This window comes from Euleptes europaea, chromosome 7 (genome assembly GCF_029931775.1).
Source record: "Euleptes europaea isolate rEulEur1 chromosome 7, rEulEur1.hap1, whole genome shotgun sequence".
Classification (NCBI taxonomy): Eukaryota; Metazoa; Chordata; class Lepidosauria; order Squamata; family Sphaerodactylidae; genus Euleptes; species Euleptes europaea.
In genome coordinates this window covers 82,116,554-82,136,656 of record NC_079318.1, presented here as the reverse complement: position 1 = coordinate 82,136,656, position 20,103 = coordinate 82,116,554, and the positions used below count along the sequence as shown (strand labels likewise).

General features: G+C 49.8%; 1 protein-coding gene across 1 annotated transcript; it reads left to right on the top strand.

Annotated features, from left to right (window-relative positions):
- The first annotated feature begins 8,934 nt into the window (after positions 1–8,934).
- On the top strand, positions 8,935–20,037 carry LOC130480246 (solute carrier family 22 member 6-B-like). The gene is made up of 9 exons (XM_056852704.1): positions 8,935–9,351; positions 9,838–9,941; positions 10,990–11,144; positions 13,643–13,811; positions 14,043–14,166; positions 14,390–14,502; positions 16,370–16,584; positions 17,949–18,057; positions 19,830–20,037. The coding sequence occupies exons 1-9, from the start codon at positions 8,935–8,937 to the stop codon at positions 20,035–20,037; spliced, it is 1,614 nt and encodes a 537-aa protein (XP_056708682.1).
- Positions 20,038–20,103: the final 66 nt, after the last annotated feature.

The window sequence follows — 20,103 nt, the reverse complement described above, 5'->3', positions numbered from 1 at the left end:
TTAGCACCCCGGCGTGGCGTCCGGCCTCTCCTCCATCTGCCCCGGGGCAGGGGCCGCTCCCTCCGGCGCAAGGCGGAACCCCTCCGCCGACGCGTTCGAGCCCAGGCGGCACCACGATCACATCCAGCCCAGTCCTCGGCCTGCTGGGGCCCCCATGCAGGCTACTCCTGGCCCAAGGAGCCCGATCCCGGCAGCGGCAGCAGCAGCTTCTCCAGGGAAGACCCCCCGGAGAAGGGCATGGAGGGCAGGGCCGCCAGCCTCCGGGAAGCCCGGCGCGTCCAGTCCCGCTTGTCCCAGTCAAAGGTCACCCGCAGGCTGGGCTGGGGGCAGGAGAGGGAGCCGGCCGCGCCCGCCGCCTCTCCCCGCGGCCCCTCCCAAGCCGGGTCCGCCCCGCTCCAGCTGCCGCCCGCCGGGTGGCCCCTCCACCATCGGCCTCCGCCACGGGGCGGCCCCCCACCCGCGACGCCTTTGCAAAGCGCGCCTCCTTTGCAAAGCCCGCGCGAGGCTGGCACCGGGCTTTAAGGGCGCTCCGGGCGGCCGCTTCCTGGCGGCGGCTCACGCTCGGCCGCAGGGGCCGGGGGCTGGCTGCGCAGGAGCCACGCCGGGGGCAAGCGGGCGGCCGGGGCCTGGCGCCGCCGCCATGGGGCACGAAGGGCAACGCCGCGCGGAGCCGTCGCCTTGCAGCCCAGCAGGCCGGCTCAGGGCAACGCCGCCGCAGGTGCTAGCAGGTGCATCCCCTCCTCCTCCTCCTCCTCCTGCTGCTCCGCTCCCCTCTGCCTTCTCCCTTCCTTAAGCTCACTGCTGCTGCTGCTGCTGCTCCCGCCGCCGCCCGTGCACCGCAGCGCATGCAGGGCAAAGCGCCTGTGCAGCCCCGTCCTCCCCACCCCTCCTCCCTGCGCGCGCTCACACACAGACCCGCGCGCGCCCCTCCGGCCGCGCAAGACCCAGCCCCGGCAGCGCGCGCGCCTCCCTTTGATACGCCTGTCATTAGGCTGACACTAAGTAACCTTCCCGGCCCACGTGACCGCCGCACGGGCCCTCCCATTGGCCCCTTAAAAATAGAACCTGCGTCATTCGCCATAGGATGATGTCATCCGCGCTGCCCATCGGAGCCGCGGAAGGGGGGGGTGTTTGGCGGCGGCCCCTTTCTCTCGAGCCGTGCGCTTGCCCTCTGCACGCCGCTTGCTCTTTTCCCCCTGCCGTTTTGCGAAGCTGGTCGCGACGCCGCTTCCAGCCCAACCCGTCCAGCCTTAGTAGTCATTGTGCTCTTTACCTGAATCGGATGTTTCAGTACTCAGGTGCTTCTGCTGGGGGAAAGCCCCTTGGAGTACCTGCCCGGGCTCCTGGTCGTCTGAATGGACGCGAGGCGTATATTTTCATAAGTTAATTCATGCCATCGTATTCCCTGTTACTATGTATGGGTGTGAAAGCTGGACAGTGAAGAAATCTGATCGGAAGAAAGTAGATTCCTTTGAAATGTGGTGTTGGAGGAGAGTGTTACGGATACCCTGGACTGCCAAAAAAACAAATCAGTGGGTTATAGATCAAATCAAGCTTGAACTGACCCTAGAAGCTAAAATGACTAAACTGAGGCTATCGTATTTTCGTCACATTATGAGAAGGCAAGAGTCACTGGAAAAGACAGTCATGCTAGGAAAAGTTGAGGACAGCAGGAAAAGAGGAAGACTCAACAAGAGATGCATTGATTCAATAAAGGAAGCCATAGTCCTCAGTCTGCAAGATCTGAGCAAGGCTGTCAAAGATAGGACATTTTGGAGGACATTGATTCATAGGGTCGCCATGAGTCGGAAGCGAGTTAAGGGCACTTAACACACACACACACGTTTAACACAAGTGACATTGAAGCTGACCTTAAGGACCATGCATAAAGTGACCGTCCTCTCAGTCGTTTGTACCCAGATCCTATTCCCATTCCACCCCTCTCTCTGGAAAACAGGGCAAGTGGCATTGAAACTGAATGCAACCAAAGGTACTTAAGTAGTAGCAGCATGGCGTGTGTCAGAATAAGAAACTGGCCATTCATCACATATACATTAGTCTTGGTTCGATCCTCCTCTTTCATGTGGGGCCGGAGGAAATCGTAGTTTTCACAGCAGCCCTGTGTGGTAGGACACTGTTCTTAGTGTTCTCCGCATGACCTGGGCTTCGTAGCACCATAACATGAGGTTCATTTGCCCAAAGGCATCCAGTGATAAAGGTGGGGTTTGAACTTGCATAAAGGATTATGCTTGGTACTTGGTGAACTTGGCTGAGTAGGAAATGGGGCAAAGTCTGTGAAACAGCGACTGTGTCCCTCTAAACTCTGCTAAACATAACAGAACTGTAGAGCGTCAGATGGACCACAAAGCCTAGAAAGTCATCTTGCGGGGGGGGGGGGCTGTAGCCCACAGTGTAGTGATGTGGAAGGGTCAGTGTCAGGGTTTCTTACTTAGCTAAGCAGCTCCTTTGCTGTGGTTTAATAAACACTAACCCTTGACGCACATCCTGCTGATTGTTGGAGTAGAACTAGTCGATACACGCCGAGGGCGGAAAAGGGTTAAAATAGCGGCATGTCCAGTTGCATCATGGGAGTTGTAGGCCAATCATGGGACCACGTGCCTTTCCCCCCCCCCCCCCGCCGCCTCAACAGCGGCTGCCGCTACGCTGATGTAATGCTGTATAAGAAGCAGGCGAGAAATGCTGCTGCCTTGATGTCGCGGTACTACTTGCGCGCATGCGTCTCATTCACTCGGAAGCCGCCGCATACAGAATATTGCCAGTCCAACCTAGCTGCTTATTGGTGATTCACAATGGGTAGCCGTGTTAGTCTGTCTGCAGTAGTAGAAAAGGGCAGGAGTCCAGTAGCACCTTAAAGACTAACAAAAATATTTTCTGGTAGGGTATGAGCTTTTTTATATATATATATATATATATATATATATATATATATATATATATATATATATATATATATATACACACACACACACACACACACACACACACACACATATATATATATATATATATATATATATATACACACACACACACACACACACACACACATATATGTATAATTCACAGAGGGTAGCCGTGTTAGTCTGTCTGCAGTAGTAGAAAAGGGCAGGAGTCCAGCAGCACCTTAAAGACTAACAAAAATATTTTCTGGTAGGGCTCCTACCCTGCCAGAAAATATTTTGTTCGTCTTTAAAGTGCTACTGGACTCTTGCCCTTTTCTACTACTGCTTGTTGGTGGGCATTTATTAGTCAACTTGCTGGTTGCTGACAATTCTGAAAGCACATAGGGAAAAGTCTGCGATTCTTCTGAGAGCCTAGAGTACTCTATTGGGCAGGGAGAGATGGCAGATTTGAGAGGTCAAGTACTCAATGGCTGGGGTTCATAGGTCTTTGCCACCTGATACATAGGGTTGCTGACCTCCAGGTACTAGCTGGAGATCTATTACAACTGATCTCCAGCCGATAGAGATCAATTCTGGAGAAAATGGCTGCTTTGGCAATTGGACTCTATGGCATTGAAGTTCCTCCCTTCCCCAAACCCCACCCTCCCCAGGCTCCGCCCCAGAAACCTCCCGCCGGTGGCAAAGAGGGACCCGGCAACAGTATACATAAGTAGTGCAATAGTTCTTCGGCTTTTACTGGCCTTTGACCTTGGTGCATCCCAGGTCATGATTTGTTCTAGGGTCTTGATACTCTATGACTCTCTTTGACATGCCACCTGCGGCTCTTCTGAGCACCATTCCCTGCCCCCCATTCCAGGAAAGAGGGCAATTTCAGACCATGGCCCCAAGATAAAACTAGAAAAAGAAAATACGGCATCTGTATTAAGGGGCAGTGATGCTTGAGATGGTTTCCTGTGGAGGATAGACCCCAGGAGACTGAGGGCATTTTTGTAATTTGTAATACATAAGTACAGCACGGGTGGAGGCAGAGAGGCACTCCTCCAGGATAGCAGATCCACTAACTGCAGGTCAGATCCCTGGAGAGAGATCCCGCAGTCTCATGGTACTGCAGCCAACTCACAACTCTCTTCCTTTCTGTCTCTTCCAAACCTCAGACAGCTGTTTCTTCTCTGTCCCTCTCACATACACACAAAAGGGACGGTCTCCTTCACCAGGCTCTCACAGATCCTTGAGCAGAGCCGTAAGATCCAGGTTCTTTTGTCACAGGTGAAACAGTTGTAGGTGTCAAGTGAAAACATTTTTTAATTTTTCCAGGCATAAGGCGACAATTTCACATTGGGATAGTGGTTGACTGGTATTGTTGCTGCCTTTTGCATCTCATTGCTGCTTTTGGTATCTGAATAACTATGGGTTGCTACTGGGTTTTTACTGAATTGCTGTTGAGTTTTTGCTTTTGATGTTTCTTCTGTCTTTCTTGCTGTGAACAACCTTGGTACCTTTGGCTGTGAAACAGTCTAGAAATGTTTGAAGTAAACAAATAACAAGATGCAGAGGGTCGTCAGGTACAAAAGGGCTCTTTAGACCAAGACCCGTGGTGTGCTCATTCGATGTTTGTCCACCCAAATTGCTCCACAGTTGTGTTACAAACATCGAGTGACCACACCACAGGTCTATGCTGCCAGCCAATCAAATCTCTCCAGTTAACCCCTGTAAGTGAGCCAACAACAGGCAAATATCCACAGGAGAGCTGCCTGTCAGTCTGAACGGGAGGAAAACTCCCTTCTGTAAATTGATCGGCCAGAGCAGATTGTGAGTGGAATCAAGTCATTCCAGCAGAAATGTTGTTAACCACACTTCTACTACATCAAACGTGTTATCCCCAGTTGAGATTATTCCTTGATTATTCCTTACACCATAAGACATGTCTGCCCGGTCAGCACAACTACTCTACTTAAAACTCACACTTTTCTTTACATCATGTAATCAAGGGGAGGTCCATGATGTGGCTGTAGACAAGCCACTTATGTGGAATGTGGAGGTCTTCTGGGCAAACCCTCCTCCTCAGAAAGTACATGTTGCCAGTAGTTTTCATCCTTGTGAGGGAAGAAGACGTTTGAAAGTGAATGTCTCAGACAGATATTTATTTATAGCATTTATACCCTGCCTTTCTTTTATCCTCACGGCAGCACCCTGTGAGGTAGGTTAAGCTGAGAAGGTTTGACTGAGCCAAGGTCACCCGGCAACCTTTCATGGCAGGATGGGGATTAAAATCTGGGTCTCCTAGATCACTGTAAAAGAAGAGGAAGAGGTAGAAGAAGAGCTGGTGTTTATATGCTGACTTTCTCTACCACTTCAGGAAGAATCAAACTGGCTTACAGTCCCCTTCCCTTCCCTTGTTTGAGAAAATCTCGGGCTATTCTGAAAAACTTCCCATGGGTCAGGAATGACCTGGTGCTTGCACAGGGGACCTTTACCTTTACCTAGGAAGCTCCTCTCGGATGAAATTCCCCAACAAATTAGTGAGGTCGCCAAATTCTGCGCAGCAATTTATAAACTTCGTCAAAGTTTAGTAAATTAAAGTTCAAAGAAAAGATGAAAAACAGTTTAAAAAATTTCTAAATTGATGGCAAAATGTTTATTTCTTGTCTAATCTGTAAAATATTTTAACTATATATATCCTTTTTAAATTAACATGACACAACTTTTAAACAATATCAATGTACCTGCGATAACATTGCTGTTATGTTCTAAATTTTTATTGGCGTAATGCCACAATAAATATTTCTGTTCTATTCTGTTCTGTTCTGGCTGCAGCTACAATTTAGTGTGACATCTGCATCCCTCAGATGCAAAGAGAGAGGTCTGAGCCAGGGCTGCAGAGTCTTGTTGTGTGATGTGTGTGTGGGAAAGCTGGTTGTTGCTGGATGGGCCGGCAGTTGCTGGGGAGGAGCATCTCCCTCCTGCACAGATGCTGTGTGAGTGGCTCCACAACAGTGTCTTCCCCCTCCCTTCCACGAATGCCATTAAGCAGAACTCATTAGGCAGGCTTCTCAGGAAGACAAGATCCCCTTGCTGTGTCTTTGGGGCAAGGCAAGGGAACAGCTGAAGGTCTCTGAGCACTGACCCGTGCCCAGCAATGACGGAAGTTCACGACTGGCACCTAAACAAAAAAAGACCTTGCTCACCCCAGCTTCGGCTCTGCAGGCTCTAAGCACATTCCTATGAAGTCCAAAAGTTACACTCATCAGTCCCCCCATCCCCGTGTGAGCCTGGCCCTCCCCAGGAGAGAAAAACCTAGAAGCACAGGCAAAACAAAGTCTTGGAATGTCTGTGTCTTTTAACGGCAGGAGAGCGCCAGGGACAGTGAAGTGAAAGCAAAAGAGTGACCCCGGGCATGTGCGGAGTGCTTTAGCTTCAGTACCAACAGTGCAATCCTAACCAGGTCTACTCAGAATCCTACTCACGTCTATTCAGTGGGGCTTGCTCCCAGGAAAGTGTTCTTAGGATGGCACTGTAACCACAGCCAACTCCCGCACAGGAAGGGATTCCAAATCAGAGGATGTGACTTTTAAACAGATTTGTTTTATTTATTTTAAATGCTTATAAACCTACCTTTCCCATGACAGATCAGGTAACAAACATGTAGTAAGATACAGTAAATATCAAATACATTATACGCACATTAAAACACCCAGACCTCTTTCTTATGACTGTTTGACAAGTATAGGGCAGGCACCAAAAGGGCTAGGGCTGGGAAATTCCTGGAGATTTGAGGGTGAGGTTTAGGGAGGGAAGGGAAGGGACCTTAACGGGGTATAGTGCCATAGAGTCCACCCTCTGAAGGAGCCATTTTCTCCAGAGGAACTGTAGTCTGGAGATCAGTTGTAATCCCAGAAGATCTCCAGGCCCCACCTGGAGGCTCACAATCCTAGGACCAGCCTTGTACAAACTGGAACAAGAGGCCCAGTGGGAAGTAGTTCTTCACCCAACACATTGTGGAACTCCCTGCCCCAGGATGTGGTGATGGCTGCCAACCTGAAAGGCTTTAAGAGGGGAGTGGACATGTTCATGGAGGGTCGGGCTATCCATGGCTACTAGTCAAAATGAATGCTAGTTATGATGCATACCTATTCTCTATCGTCTCAGAGAAGCATGCCTATAATATTAGGTGCTGTGAAACACACGCAAGATGCCGCTGCAGTCGTCTTGTTTGTGGGCTTCCTAGAGGCATCTGGTTGGCCACTGTGTGAACAGACTGCTGGACTTGATGGGCCTTGGTCTGATCCAGCAGGGCTTTTCTTATGTTCTTAAATGTCTGGTCTGGCCCTTGCAATTTCCACTTGCAGCAAACCTGGCCCAGCTTCCACTGCTGTTCCGGCAACTGGAGTGCTAACCTCTCCTGGCACCTTTCAACAGGGTGCCTCCCTCCTGCTCCCCTGCCCTCTCCCCAACTAGGAAATAGGGACCTTGCTGAACGGCTGGTCTTCACTGGGATATTTGTGGAGCTCCAACCTGTCTCTGAGCACCAGCTTAGAAGTGTTGTTGCAGTGGCACTTTGCATGCACTCAGGGGCACTCTTCTTTATTAGTGTTAGGCTTTGGGGTGGAACCCGAGCAATACAGCCTCAAATCAAAAAGCCCTGGTAGCCCAAACATAGGGGGGGGGGTTACCGCACTTGTATTCCCAGTGATGTATTAAGAGTTTGAAAATGTTATAAAAAAACTGTTCGCACTTTCTATGTATTCCCACCGATGTATTAAGAGTTTGAAAACGTTATAAAAAATACTGTTTGCACTTTGTTTGGCACCTTTAGCTGTGAAGAAGTCTTCCAACCATTTTTTAGCCGTAGTATCAAAAAAACCCTTTAAAGCGACTTTTTTTATAACATTTCCAAACTCTTGATACATGGCTGGGAATACAAAGTGCGAAACCATGTTTGTTGTTGTGTTTTTTTGCTACTTCCCAAACTGTCTCCCCACCCCAGTCAAGCAGTGTGTCTCCTGATACAAGGGTGGGGTGGATGCCTAGGGGAGAAACCTGGAAGTAACAATGCCCATTGGACAAGGAATGGTGGAGGAGGAGGATAATCCAGCAAATGTAAACTCTCAGTGCCTTGGAGGTTCCTTTTGGGGCAAGGGGAAAGAAGGAGTCAGAGGCTGCCAGGCCTGGCAGGAAGCAGGTGGTCAAAGTCACGAATTATTAACTCTTAATGTTCTGTGTCCTTAGATGTAAGAAGGACGGTGCTGGAGCGGAGGGGGTGGGAATGCGTCATGTGGGCATACCAGTCAGTGCGTGTCTTTACACTGATTAACTAGAGCAGCTTGTCTGGTGGGAGAATTATTGCTGAGTAGCCCCCTTCCTATCACTCTGGCTAGAAGAAGAGACAAGATTAGTTGGGGGCGGGGAGGGGAGAAGATGAATGCTTCTTTCTCCTCTGGCATCTATAGAGAAAGACAAAATGGAAAGAGTCCTGGGTTTCACGCTGGATCCTGCCATATCCCCACTCCCAGATTTCCTTACAACGTGGCTGACCCACAGCCTCCATCTACCCCACCCTGAATCAGAGGAATGGGGTGAAGCAACCTCCAGTCGCTCCGTAGGGTTTCCAGTGGGTAGCCGTGTTAGTCTGTCTGCAGTAGTAGAAAAGAGCAAGAGTATCTGAAGAAGTGAGCTGTGGCTCACGAAAGCTCATACCCTGCCAGAAAATATTTTTGTTAGTCTTTAAGGTGCTACTGGACTCTTGCTCTTTTCTACTACTTCCTTAGGGTTTGGCAACACGTGCTGGGAAAGAGCCAGGAACAACATGCCATGCCCCCTCACCCCTATTTCCATAGTTCCAGTCTCTTTCCCCACCCCCTTTCCTGGACGGAGTATGCCAGTCCTGGGTACGGTCAGTGATTAACCCCTTTCCCCTCCTATGCCACCTTCCTCTTCCCCCCCCTGGGCATAAAAGCACATTCTGCATGTGAGGCAAAGCAAAGCCCAGCCTGGTCCCCCGCAGGTGGTGACGATGACCCCTGCAGGTGGTAAGAGTCGCCCATCCCTGGTCCCCAAGATCCCTTCGTCCCCCACAGTCTCCTTTGGGGACCTGCTGGAGGAAGTGGGCAGCATGGGGCCCTTCCAGCTCTTCTCCGTGCTCCTGCTTTCCCTGCCGGTCCTGCTCCTGGCCAGCCACAACCTGGTGCAGAACTTCAGTGCCGCCTCTCCCGAGCACGAGTGCCGTCTCTCGCCTTCCGCCAACGCTTCAGGCAGGCACCCCCTGCCCGTCGACCAGAGCCAGCTGCCAGACAGGTGCCGGCGCTTCGTCCGCGAGGCGGCCCTCGACCCCAACGGCTCCCTGGACAAGGGCCAAGGGGCAGAGACGGAGCCGTGTCACGACGGGTGGCTGTACGACAACAGCACCTTTGCCTCCACCATAGTAACAGAGGTAACGGACCGGAGACCACCACAGCCCCATTTGCCCAGGCCAAACCATTCGTAGCTAGGCCATCTTCTACTGCTTGAAATCCTCTAGCGACAGCCTGGTACTCGGCCTCACAGAATGGCAAGGAAGCCTCATTTCTTAAAGGTTGACATTCATGCCCCCAGGCCATTGCAGTGTGGATCTGAGGTAGACACAGAGATGGGGAGGAACAGGAGGGGCCCTTATCCCTCAGCAAGGTTCAAGGAGGGGACGATGGAGAAGGCGACCACCGCAGCTCCCTAGACTAAAATGTTGCCTGCTGTAAGGCAGCCCCTCTCACACCTATGCCTAGTTGTTGTCTAGACAATGGGAAGGCATCCTATTTAATGGGAATCTCTCCTTCTCCCACTTCCGTCCCATATCCCTTCAAGAACCAGTTGACTGCTAATGCCTCAGTATCTTTCCCTTGTGGCCATCCTCCCAACACTGTCCTGTCTTTACCGTCTGCAGTGGGATCTGGTATGTAACCTGCAACCCCTCAAGAACCTGGCACAGTCTCTTTTCATGGCAGGCGTACTGGTCGGCGCCTTCATCTTTGGAGACCTCTCGGACAGGTACGTAGCTACCCAAGGAAAGGACTCTTGCTTAGTGGGAGACCATCTGCTTTGCAGGCAGGGAGTCCCAGGTTCAATCTCTGGCACCTCCAATTAAAAAGAGCAGGTGTAAGACCTCTTCCTGGGACCTGGAGAGCTACTGACAAGAGTAGGCTATATTGACCTTGATAGAGCAGTGGTCTGACTTGGTTTTTCCCTCTCCTTTCTGTTTGGGTTTTGCTGACTTGGTATAAGGGAGCTACATACTTTCACCTGCTTTTTCTTGTGTCCTTAACTGGGTGGTTCATATGCCCCAAAGCTCACCTTCTTGTCTAGGTCACTCCTACCACCATGAGCCATCATATTCTGAAAGGGTGGGCCCAGATTGCAGGATTACCTCATCCCCAACTCGAGACTCAGCAGCCCTCAGAGGAGTCCAAAGGGCTCAGTCAACTTACTTTCCCTTCTGGATCTAGCTCCCTCCTTCCCCCAGGTCAGCTTGAAAGGGATGGTTTACATAATGCCACCAACTAGGGTTGCCAATCTCCAGGTGGGGCCTGGAGATCTCCTGGTATTACAACTGATCTCCAGACAACAGAGATCAGTTCCCCTGGAGAAAAAAAAAGGCAGCTTTGGCGAGTGGACTCTGTGGCATTATACCCCACTGAGGTCCCCAAACTCCATCCTCCCCAGGTTCCACCCCCCAAAATCTCCCGGTATTTCCGAACCCCGAGTTGGCAACCCTATGCACCAACCCATTGTCAGGGTTCCTGTCTCAACAGCATAGAAATTGGGGTTCTAGAAGCAATATGGTGTGAGCTGCTGATTATCTTGTGATTAGCAAGGTTATTTGGTTGGCAATTATTGATCATACCAGCCAACCCTTGAAGCTGCAGTCAACTGAGGATCAGCAGCCACTGTTCATTTTGTGAGAGACCCCCCCCACACACACACCTCTTACTGTAAACGGGCCCTTGAGGTTTCCCCCCCATACAGCCTGTGGGCTGCTTGAGGGACAATCCCCATGAGACATCCTCATTTTGTTCTTTCTACCCTCTGCCTGGGGCAGGTTTGGACGGCGGCTGATCCTCATCTGGTCCCTGCTGCTGATCGCTGTCATGGGAAGTGGAGCTGCCTTATCTGCCAATTTTGCCGCCTACTGTGCCTGTCGCTTCCTGAGCGGTGTGGGCATCTCTGGGTTCCTGCTCAACTACATCTGCCTCAGTGAGTGTCCCCTGGGCTGAGCTGGGCTAAATCAGGATGGCTGTGCCCCAAAACATGGAGAGGTGGGGAAAGGGTGTGGCAGTAAGATTGGTTTAAGAAGGGAGATAATGCAATGTTATAGCCGCACAACAACCCCGGTGGGGCAGGCTAGGCTATAAGATGGGCACGACCACACAGCAGCCGTGTTTCCTGCATCCAAGCCCCACACTTTAGCCCCCACACTTCCTCCCCCCCACACACCCAAGATCCAGCTCTGTTCTAGAATAGTTAAGAGGGACCAAGTTGAAGTGAATACTAGAAAATGGAAACTAGTCATGATGCGTACCTATTCTCTCCAGGATCAGAGGAGCAGGCCTATTATATTAGGTGCTGTGGAACACGGGCAGGATGGTGCTGCTGCAGTTGTTTGTGGGCTTCCTGGTTGGCCACTGCATGAACAGACTGCTTTACTTGATGGGCCTTGGTCTGATCCAGCATGGCTTCTCTTATGCTTAAGTGGGAAGTTAAAAAACACGGCAAGGGGTGTTTGCTCCCACATTCCCAGCAGCCTCTGAAAATTATTTATTTAGAATATATTTATTTATTTAGAATATCTGTCTATCTACATCTATACACACAGAGACACCCACATATACACACTGCCTCCTCCAGAAACCTGCTCGAGGCAGCTCAAGCATGATAAAATTATAAAAAGAATTGAAATGAACCATTAGAAAAACCAACCATGAGGGGAGAGAGAAAACAAACAAACTCAGTCAGAGCATACAAACAGCGAAAAACATTTAGCAGGCTTAAATATTCCTCACAGAAGTCCTCAGGCTAGAAGCAGGATGTAAAGACAGTTTAAAAATGTATAAAACCCTTAGTTTAAAGGCCTGGGTGAAAATAATTGTTTTCACCTGGCCCCTAAAAGACAGGAGGACAAGCATCTGGAGAACCCCGGGGAGGGTCATTCCATAGCTGAGGTGCCACCACTGAAAAATCCCTGTCTATGGTGACGACTCAGGAAAGTCAATCTCCAGAGAGACTTGGGGGCAAAACACGGTTCCTGGGACATGACCAAAGGTGATCTAGGAGAGTCTTTCTCTCTTCTTCCCTCAGACTTCAAACCCTGTGGGCATTATTGGATCACTTACAGTCATACTAGACTTCCCAAGTGTGCCAGGGCCCGCTTCAGATCAGGACTGCAGTGCGATGGGATAAGGGGCTGCAGCCTCTCCCCCGTGCTGTTTTCCTAACCAAAAATGGCCCAGGGGTTGTTATTTGCCTTACAGGGAGGCTGCATGTGTAGCTAGGGTTGCCAGCCTCCAGGTACTAGCTGGAGATCTCCTGCTATTACAACCGATCTCGAGTCGATAGAGTTCACCTGGAGAAAATGGCTGCTTTGGCAATTGGACTCTATGGCATTGAAGTCGGTCCCCTTCCCAAACCCCGCCTTCCTCAGGCTCCGCCCCCAAAATCTCCTGCTGGTGGCAAAGTGGAACCTGGCAACCTAGGGTTCTCTAGAGATCTCCTGCCACTACCTGGAGGTTGGCAACCCTATGTGTAGCCCATCAGTATATGTGCAGTCCTGGTCCAAATTGGGCCCAGGTGTGCTCCTAGCCGCTACCATCTGTGAGGGGATCTGACTTCTGGCAAAATGTATAACCTAGTTTGGTCCTAATTAAAAAAGGGCAAAAGTAAGTAAATTGAGACTGAGAGAGTCCAAAATGGGAGAGAAAGCATTGCTGGTCAAGCAAAGTAATTGCCCATATAATTCCTTAAATATCACAGAGGCACAGCCAGCAGTATTGTAAGAGAAGGGTTCTCTTCACCATTAATGATTCCCATGTAGTTGCATCTAAAAATAAAAAACCATGTAATACTTTTCATTGAGACCAACCAAGATAACAGAAATCAGTGTGAAAACTTTTGAGTTCTCTAGAGCTCTTCATCACAATGGGTGATAAATAAAGAATGATAAAATATCCCCCCCCCTTTTTAATGCTGTCTGATGAAGAGTTCTAGAGAGCTCAAAAGCTTTCATGCTGAGTTGTTATTTTGGTTGCTCTTAATAAATGTCTTTTTTTTTGGATTTTCCTTTAGACCAGACTGACTACTTACAACCAAAGGTGGAGTATAAATGAAATTTAAAAAATAAATAGCCATGGCCCTCTGTTTGCAAGATCTGAGCAAGGCTTTTAAAGATAGGATGTTTTGGAAGACACTGATTCATAGGGTCGCTATGAGTCAGAAGCGACTTGACGGCACTTAACACACAAACATTTGAAGATATCTGGTTGACCCTAATAAAATAATATATGGCTCCTCCTGCCTTGAGGGGTGGGTTCAATCTACTGAAAAGAGTCCAGCCAACTGTTTGTCTAGTGTACTCTGAAAGACTTCAACTGATCAAGATTCTCCATACCCTAAGTCAGACCCCTCTCCTTCCCTGCCCTCACAAGTTTGTCAGTTTGACAGATATAAATCAAGATCTCTTTCTGTTCCTCCTCCCTCAGGTCTGGAGTGGGTGCCCACCCGATACCGGGCCATAGTGATCGCCACACAGAGTTACTGCAGCACGGCAGGACAGGTGCTGCTGGCCGGCCTGGCCTACGGCATTCGTGACTGGCGCTGGCTGCAGCTAGCCATCTCCGCTCCCTTCTTCTGCTTCTTTGCCTACTCTTGGTGAGTCTCCATCCTTGCAAAAACAGAGGCGGAGGATCTTCTTGTTCAAGATCCCTCCCCCTTTTCCTGCCTAAGCTTAATGCTACAGGCCACATAATGCTGTCTGGAAAATCCTTCTGAGCGTTCATCCTGTGGGACCCTTTCCAGTGGTTCTTTTGAGGCCAGCAGGGACTTCCTCCTAGCCAAACAGCGTACTTGGCCAGTTTCAAACGGAGTCTTCGTCCTCCTCAGGTGGCTCCCAGAATCAGCACGGTGGCTCCTCGCCAACAATAAGCACGAGGCTGCCTTGCGTAACCTGAAACACGTCGCCAGGATCAATGGGAAGGCGGCTGGTGGAAAGACGGTGTTCCTGGAGGTGAGTGGAGCTCCCAGTGGCCTGTGCCTGCTCCGTGTCTCAGCTCCCACAGTTGGACTGGCAAGGTAGGCAAAGATGGTCTTCTGAGTGCAGACAGAGGGTTGGCAGATCCAGGTGGCAAGATTGTGTGTCTCCTCCTCCCCAGTGTGTTTCTGGGGAACTCAGTCACAGTTCCACTGTCTACAACAGGCATTTAGACTCCCTCCCATGTCTTCCCTCGTAGATGCTGGAGACTCAGGTGGGAAGCAGCACCCCGGGGAGAGGTACCCACTCCTGCTTGGACCTCTTTCGAACGCCTGGCCTGAGACGTATCAGTTGCTGCCTCATGTTCATCAGGTACCCCCTCTATGCTGTCATCAACTTACATTCGAGGGTCCTGACTGATTCTCCAGGCCCACTGTGGCCCTATTTTCTTGTGAGGAGCGCCACTCGTTTTAATTATTCAGTTGGTTAGAAATTGGGAACTGGTTTTACATTTTTTAAGTTTGTTGTTATGGGTTTATTACATTGTATGTTGTTTGATGATGTTAGCCGCCCTGAACCCAGTCTTGGTTGGGGATAGCGGGCAGGACACAAATCGGAAAATAACTAAATAAATAAGTACCATGTACAACTAGGAAACTCTGAAGATGGCTGTAGGTTTCCCTCCAGATGTGAAGAAAAAATGGGTTGCAGAAGGACAGGGATGAGCCTTCCTTTTTCTTGTCGTTAATTTACAAAAATCACATTTTCTTATGTGCCTGGGAGATTCCAGGAACACATAAAAGTGACCCCTACCTCATGTGTGAGTGGCTTTGTCTTGCTGCTTTACAAAGGACGTGGAGGCAGCCACTTTCCTATTAGATATAATGATAGATTTTCACACCTTCCCTCCACTTTAGTTTTATATGTCCTACCTCTACCTCCCATTTACCTCCCCTCTCAGTCTTAAAAGAAATGCTTGAGGTTGTAGTAAAGGCCATAGGCATGGATAGCTTTCAAAGGGGATGAGACAGATTGGTGGAGGATAGGTCTATCAGTGGCTGCTAACCATGGGCCCCTAAAGGGAACCTTCACATTCAGAGGCAGTATATCTATCATATTGTATGCCTATTATACTAGGTGCTGTGGAACACAAGTGGGATAATGCTGCTGCAATTGTCTTGTTTGTGGGCTTCCTAGAGGCACCTGGTTGGCTGCTGTGTGAACAGACTGCTGGACTTGATGGGCCTTGGTGGGCCTTGGTCTGATCCAGCATGGCTTTTCTTATGTTCTTAAACCTCTGAAAGCACTGACCTGGATGGCCCAGGCTAGCCTGATCTCATCAGAAGCTCAACGGGGTCGGCCCTTGTTAGTACGTGGATGGCAGACCACCAAGGAAGTTCAGGGTTCCTACAAAGACACAGGCAATGGCAAATCACATCTGTTTGTCTCTTGCTTTAAAAACCCAGTGCCAGGAGGCAATATCAACAGAAGGCCTCTGCCTCAATGACCTGTTGTTGCCATCCAGAGTAATTGACTGGCCACTGTGTGAGACAGGATGCTGGACTAGATGGACCACTGGTCTGATCCAGCAGGCCTCTTCTTGGGCACCACTGATCTAGAAGATGGGTTGAAGATGGACATCCTTCATGAATGTGTCCAGTCCTCTTTTAAAGCCATCTGTGAAAAAGACCACTACATCCACTGCCCGTAAATTCTACGATTTAATTTCTTGTTGAATAAGCTTCCTTTTGTCCATTCTGAATCTATCATCCATTAACTTAATTGGATGCCCCTGAGTTCCACTTTGAGGGGCCATGGCTTAATAGAAGAGCATCTTCTTGGCATGCAGAAGGTCTCATGTTCAGTCTCCAGGACCAGGTAACAGGTGATACGAAAGACCTCTGGAGATCTGCTGCCAGTCTAAATAGCTGACCTTGATGGACCAAGAGTCTGATTCAGTATAAGGCAGTTTGATTTGTGTACTATTATGGGAGAGTGAGAAAAAGTTCTCTCTATCCGCTTTCTGCAACCCAGGCATGAGTACATAAACATTTATTCTGCCCCCCCAGGGCAGCCTTTTTTCTGAACTGAAAAGCTCCAGACACACTTTGCCTTTTCTCATCTTCTGCATAGATTTCTTGGTAAATCTTCCAGGTGCTATGAAATTTGACAGGGTAGTTTCACTTATGGAAGACCACTTGTGCTTCTCTCTCACCTGACCAATTCACTCCCCCCTCAGCTTCTCCATGAACATGACATTCTTTGGCCTCTCTATGGATCTCTCATCGTTTGGCTTGAACATCTTCCTGATGCAGCTGTTCTTTGGGGCAATAGACCTCCTGGCCAAGATGGGGTGTGCCCTAATGCTGACTTTCTTTGGCCGTCGCACCATTCAAGCTGCCTCCCTTGTCCTAGCTGGGACTTTCCTGTTGGTCACACTCCCTGTGCCTGCTGGTAAGAAGCAACCCACAGAAGCAGTAATGGAGGAGCCCTCTCTTGATGAGCATCTTGTGACAGCTATCAGATCTTGATATCTGCTGCAACGGAGCCCTCTGGAAAGAGCTGGAAATCCCCAGCTCTGCCTGAACCTGGGGACGGAGCTTTTACAGAAGAGCTGGGGGCATTCCTTGGGTCCCCAATCATACTGTGCAAAAGACCACATACATCTGCCTGAGAAGCAGTTGTTGAAAGCAAGCTTCCGGCCCTTGTGGCTGCAGAAATGGGCCAGGTAATATGCTGGTACAGGCATGGTGGAACCCGAAAAGGTTCTGATCAAGGGTTAGGGCTTCAGAGTCCTTTACAGGTCCTTGGCCAGCAGCCGAGGAAATTATGCAAATACCAGCATCAACATACCCTGCGGTGGTGCAGCTGCTGATGCCCAGGGTTTCTGGCAGGGCCCGCTGCTGCTGCTGCACACTCCTTTGCTAGCATTCTACTACCCATGCTCTCTGCTGTACTCACTGCCTAGTGCCACTGGGGAAAGGGCCACAGGCAGCTGTGAGCAAGGGTGGTGGAAGGACTCTTGAGCAGACAAGGGAAGAACACACAAGCAGGTGGGAGGCATGTCGGTGGGTGGGAGGCAGAGGATGTGGGGGCCTTGGAACTCTCTGCCTGTCCCCACACCCCAAAAAAACCTGGGACGATCACTGAAAATACATGCACATTTGCATGACTTATTCAGCTTGAAAAAAAGTGCTTTTATTGGTGCCCAGTGAGAGTAAATGCTGCGCTGGTTCCAGAAAGTTTGTTCTGCCCATCCAGGGCATGGAGTTTCCCCATCCCAGACAGCATGGTGTAGTGGTTAAGAGCAGCAGACTCTAATCTGGAGAACCGAGTTCGATTCCCCACTCCTACACATGAACAGCGGACTCTAATCTGGTGAACCGGGTTTGTTTCCCTGCTCCTCTACATGCAGCCAGCTGGGTGACCTTGGGCTAGTCACAGCTCTCTCCGCCCAACCTACCTCACAAGGTGCCTGTTGTGTGTGTGGGGGAAGGGACGGCGTATGTAAGCTGCTTTTAGACTCCTTACTAGGGTTGTCAACCTCCAGGTGGTGGCTGGAGACCTCCTGCTATTACAACTGATCTCCATGTGATAGAGATCAGTTCCCCTGGAGAAAATGGCTGCTTTGCCCATCGGACTCTATAGCATTGAAGTCCCTCCCCCAAAATATCCAGGTAATTCCTAACCCAGAGCTGGCAACCCTACTCCTTACGGTAGAGAAAAGCGGGATATAAAGAACAACTCTTCTTCATTTGTGGGTCAGGGAGGAGGCTGAAGGTATTTCCATCTTGAGCAGTTTTTCTGTTTATTTCTAGAGATGCCCTTCGTGCGGATGGCCTTGGTGGTGCTGGGGAAGGGGTGCCTGGCAGCCTCCTCTATGTGCTTGTACCTCTATGGGGGGGAACTCTTCCCAACAGTCATCAGGTAAGCTCAGGCCTGGGGAAGGATGTCCTGCGAGTACACAACCCACGCCATGTAGAGCTGCAGGGACCCCTTCAAAGCTGTGCTTCCTCTCCCTTCCGAAGCTGACATGCTTCCATGCTTTGCCTTGGCATGCACCCAATGTCATCCTCCCTTCTTCTACTTCCCAAGGATTCCCAAGCCTGCTTTGGCACGATCTTTCCTGAACTATCAGAGTCCAAGGAGGTTTCGTCCTCTTTGGATGGGAAGATGAGCATTTTCAGACCTCCTGCCCACATTGGTGCCATTTTGCTGCTGTCATCCCCTTCCTGCTCCCCGCAGCTGCTAATATAGCAACCACCAATTTTAAGAAGCAGGGGGAAAGCCAGCATGGGGGAGGGGGGGAAATGGTGGCCACAGGGGGGGGGTGTGACCAAGGAAAGTAGACAGAATCCCTTTTGCGTGGCTGCTTCATTGCAAAGATGTCACAAAGGGGCAAACGTAGAAGCAAACGTGATCTCTAGTATACTGTTTCACTGGTCTAATCTCCGCCAGTTTTCTCCAAATCAGTCATGGTTTTTCTAGTTTGTAAAAGCATTTTGAGAGAGAACATGAAAGATTCTGGGCGCTTTCACACATGCCAAATAACGCACTTCCAATCCACTTTCAATGCACTTTAACGATGGTTTGCAAACGAATCGTGCCCATTTCACACAATAAAATCCAGCTGTAAAGTGCATTGAAAGTGGATTGAAAGTGCATTATTTGGCATGTGTGAAAGTGTAGTCTGTGTCATGTTCAGAAGGATCTTGGAGTAACTTGGGTATGCTGAAAGGAGTAAACTCCAGTCAAGTTCTGGGAAAGAATTGAGTGTCTCAAAGCATCCAAGTCCAGTTGTTCTCCAACCTGGCAGGAGTGAGCTTCCACTTGCTCCCTTCTGGCCATCAAGTGTCTCTGACTGCAGCTGCCTCAAGGCTTAAGAGAGGATCACTCAGGCTTTTCAAAGCCTTGTCTGTGATCCATGGAGAGTCACAACAGCAACCACCTCAAACTAAGAGCTATTCAGGGGGCATGAGGGAAAGAAATTAGAGGTGCTACCTCCATAATGTGGTCTATCCCAAAAGATAATCAATTCACCTCAGTCCTCAGTTCAACACAATACTTCAAGCCATTGGTAGAGAGAGAATCAAAGGAACTACAATGAGAGGTGCCCTCCTGCATCCTATGAGAGGATCTGTGCTAAACAGTTTCAAGGCTTTGCCTCTACAGAACCGATTAGCAGCTCCACATGAGCGGCGGACACTAATCTGGTGAATCGGGTTGGTTTCCCTACTCTTCCACATGAAGCCAGCTGGGTGACCTTGGGCTAGTCACAGTTCTCTTAGAGCTCTCTCAGCCCTACCTACCTCACAGGGTGTCTGTTGTGGGGAGGGGAACGGAAGGTGATTGTAAGCCAGTTTGATTCTTCCTTAAGTGGCAGAGAAAATTGGCATATAAAAACCAACTCTTCTTCTATGTTCAGAGGAACCCCAGAAGGTTGTGAAAGTGTTAGTGCGGTAGTGGTAAAAGTAACCTACTATGACCTTGGAGGCCTGGCTTCAAATCCCCTCAGACCATGAAACTCAGTAGCTGACCTGGGCCAGTCATTCTCTCTCACACAGCTGTTGAGAGGACAAAAACTGTTACCCTGAACTTCTTGGATGAAGGGCAGGATAAAAATGTAACACAGACATACAGTAAGGCCCAGGGGTAAGTGGGTGCTCTGCGAGGATTTTAACCGAGAGTTTTCTCGGCAGGCAAACGGGCACCAGCTTCATTACGGCGATGGCGCGTCTGGGAGGCATTGTGGCCCCGGTGGTGCTGATGGCTGGTGGTTACCAGCCTTTCCTGCCTCTGGTGATCTTTGGCATTGCTCCCATCATCTCTGGCATTTCTGCTGGCTTCCTTCCAGAAATGTTCCAGGTCCCCCTAATGGACACCATCGAACAAGTTGAGGAAAGGTAGGTCTGTTTTCTCCAGAATGTGGGGGGCAAATCTATTGCTTCCCAGGCAGACTTAAAACTGAGCCGT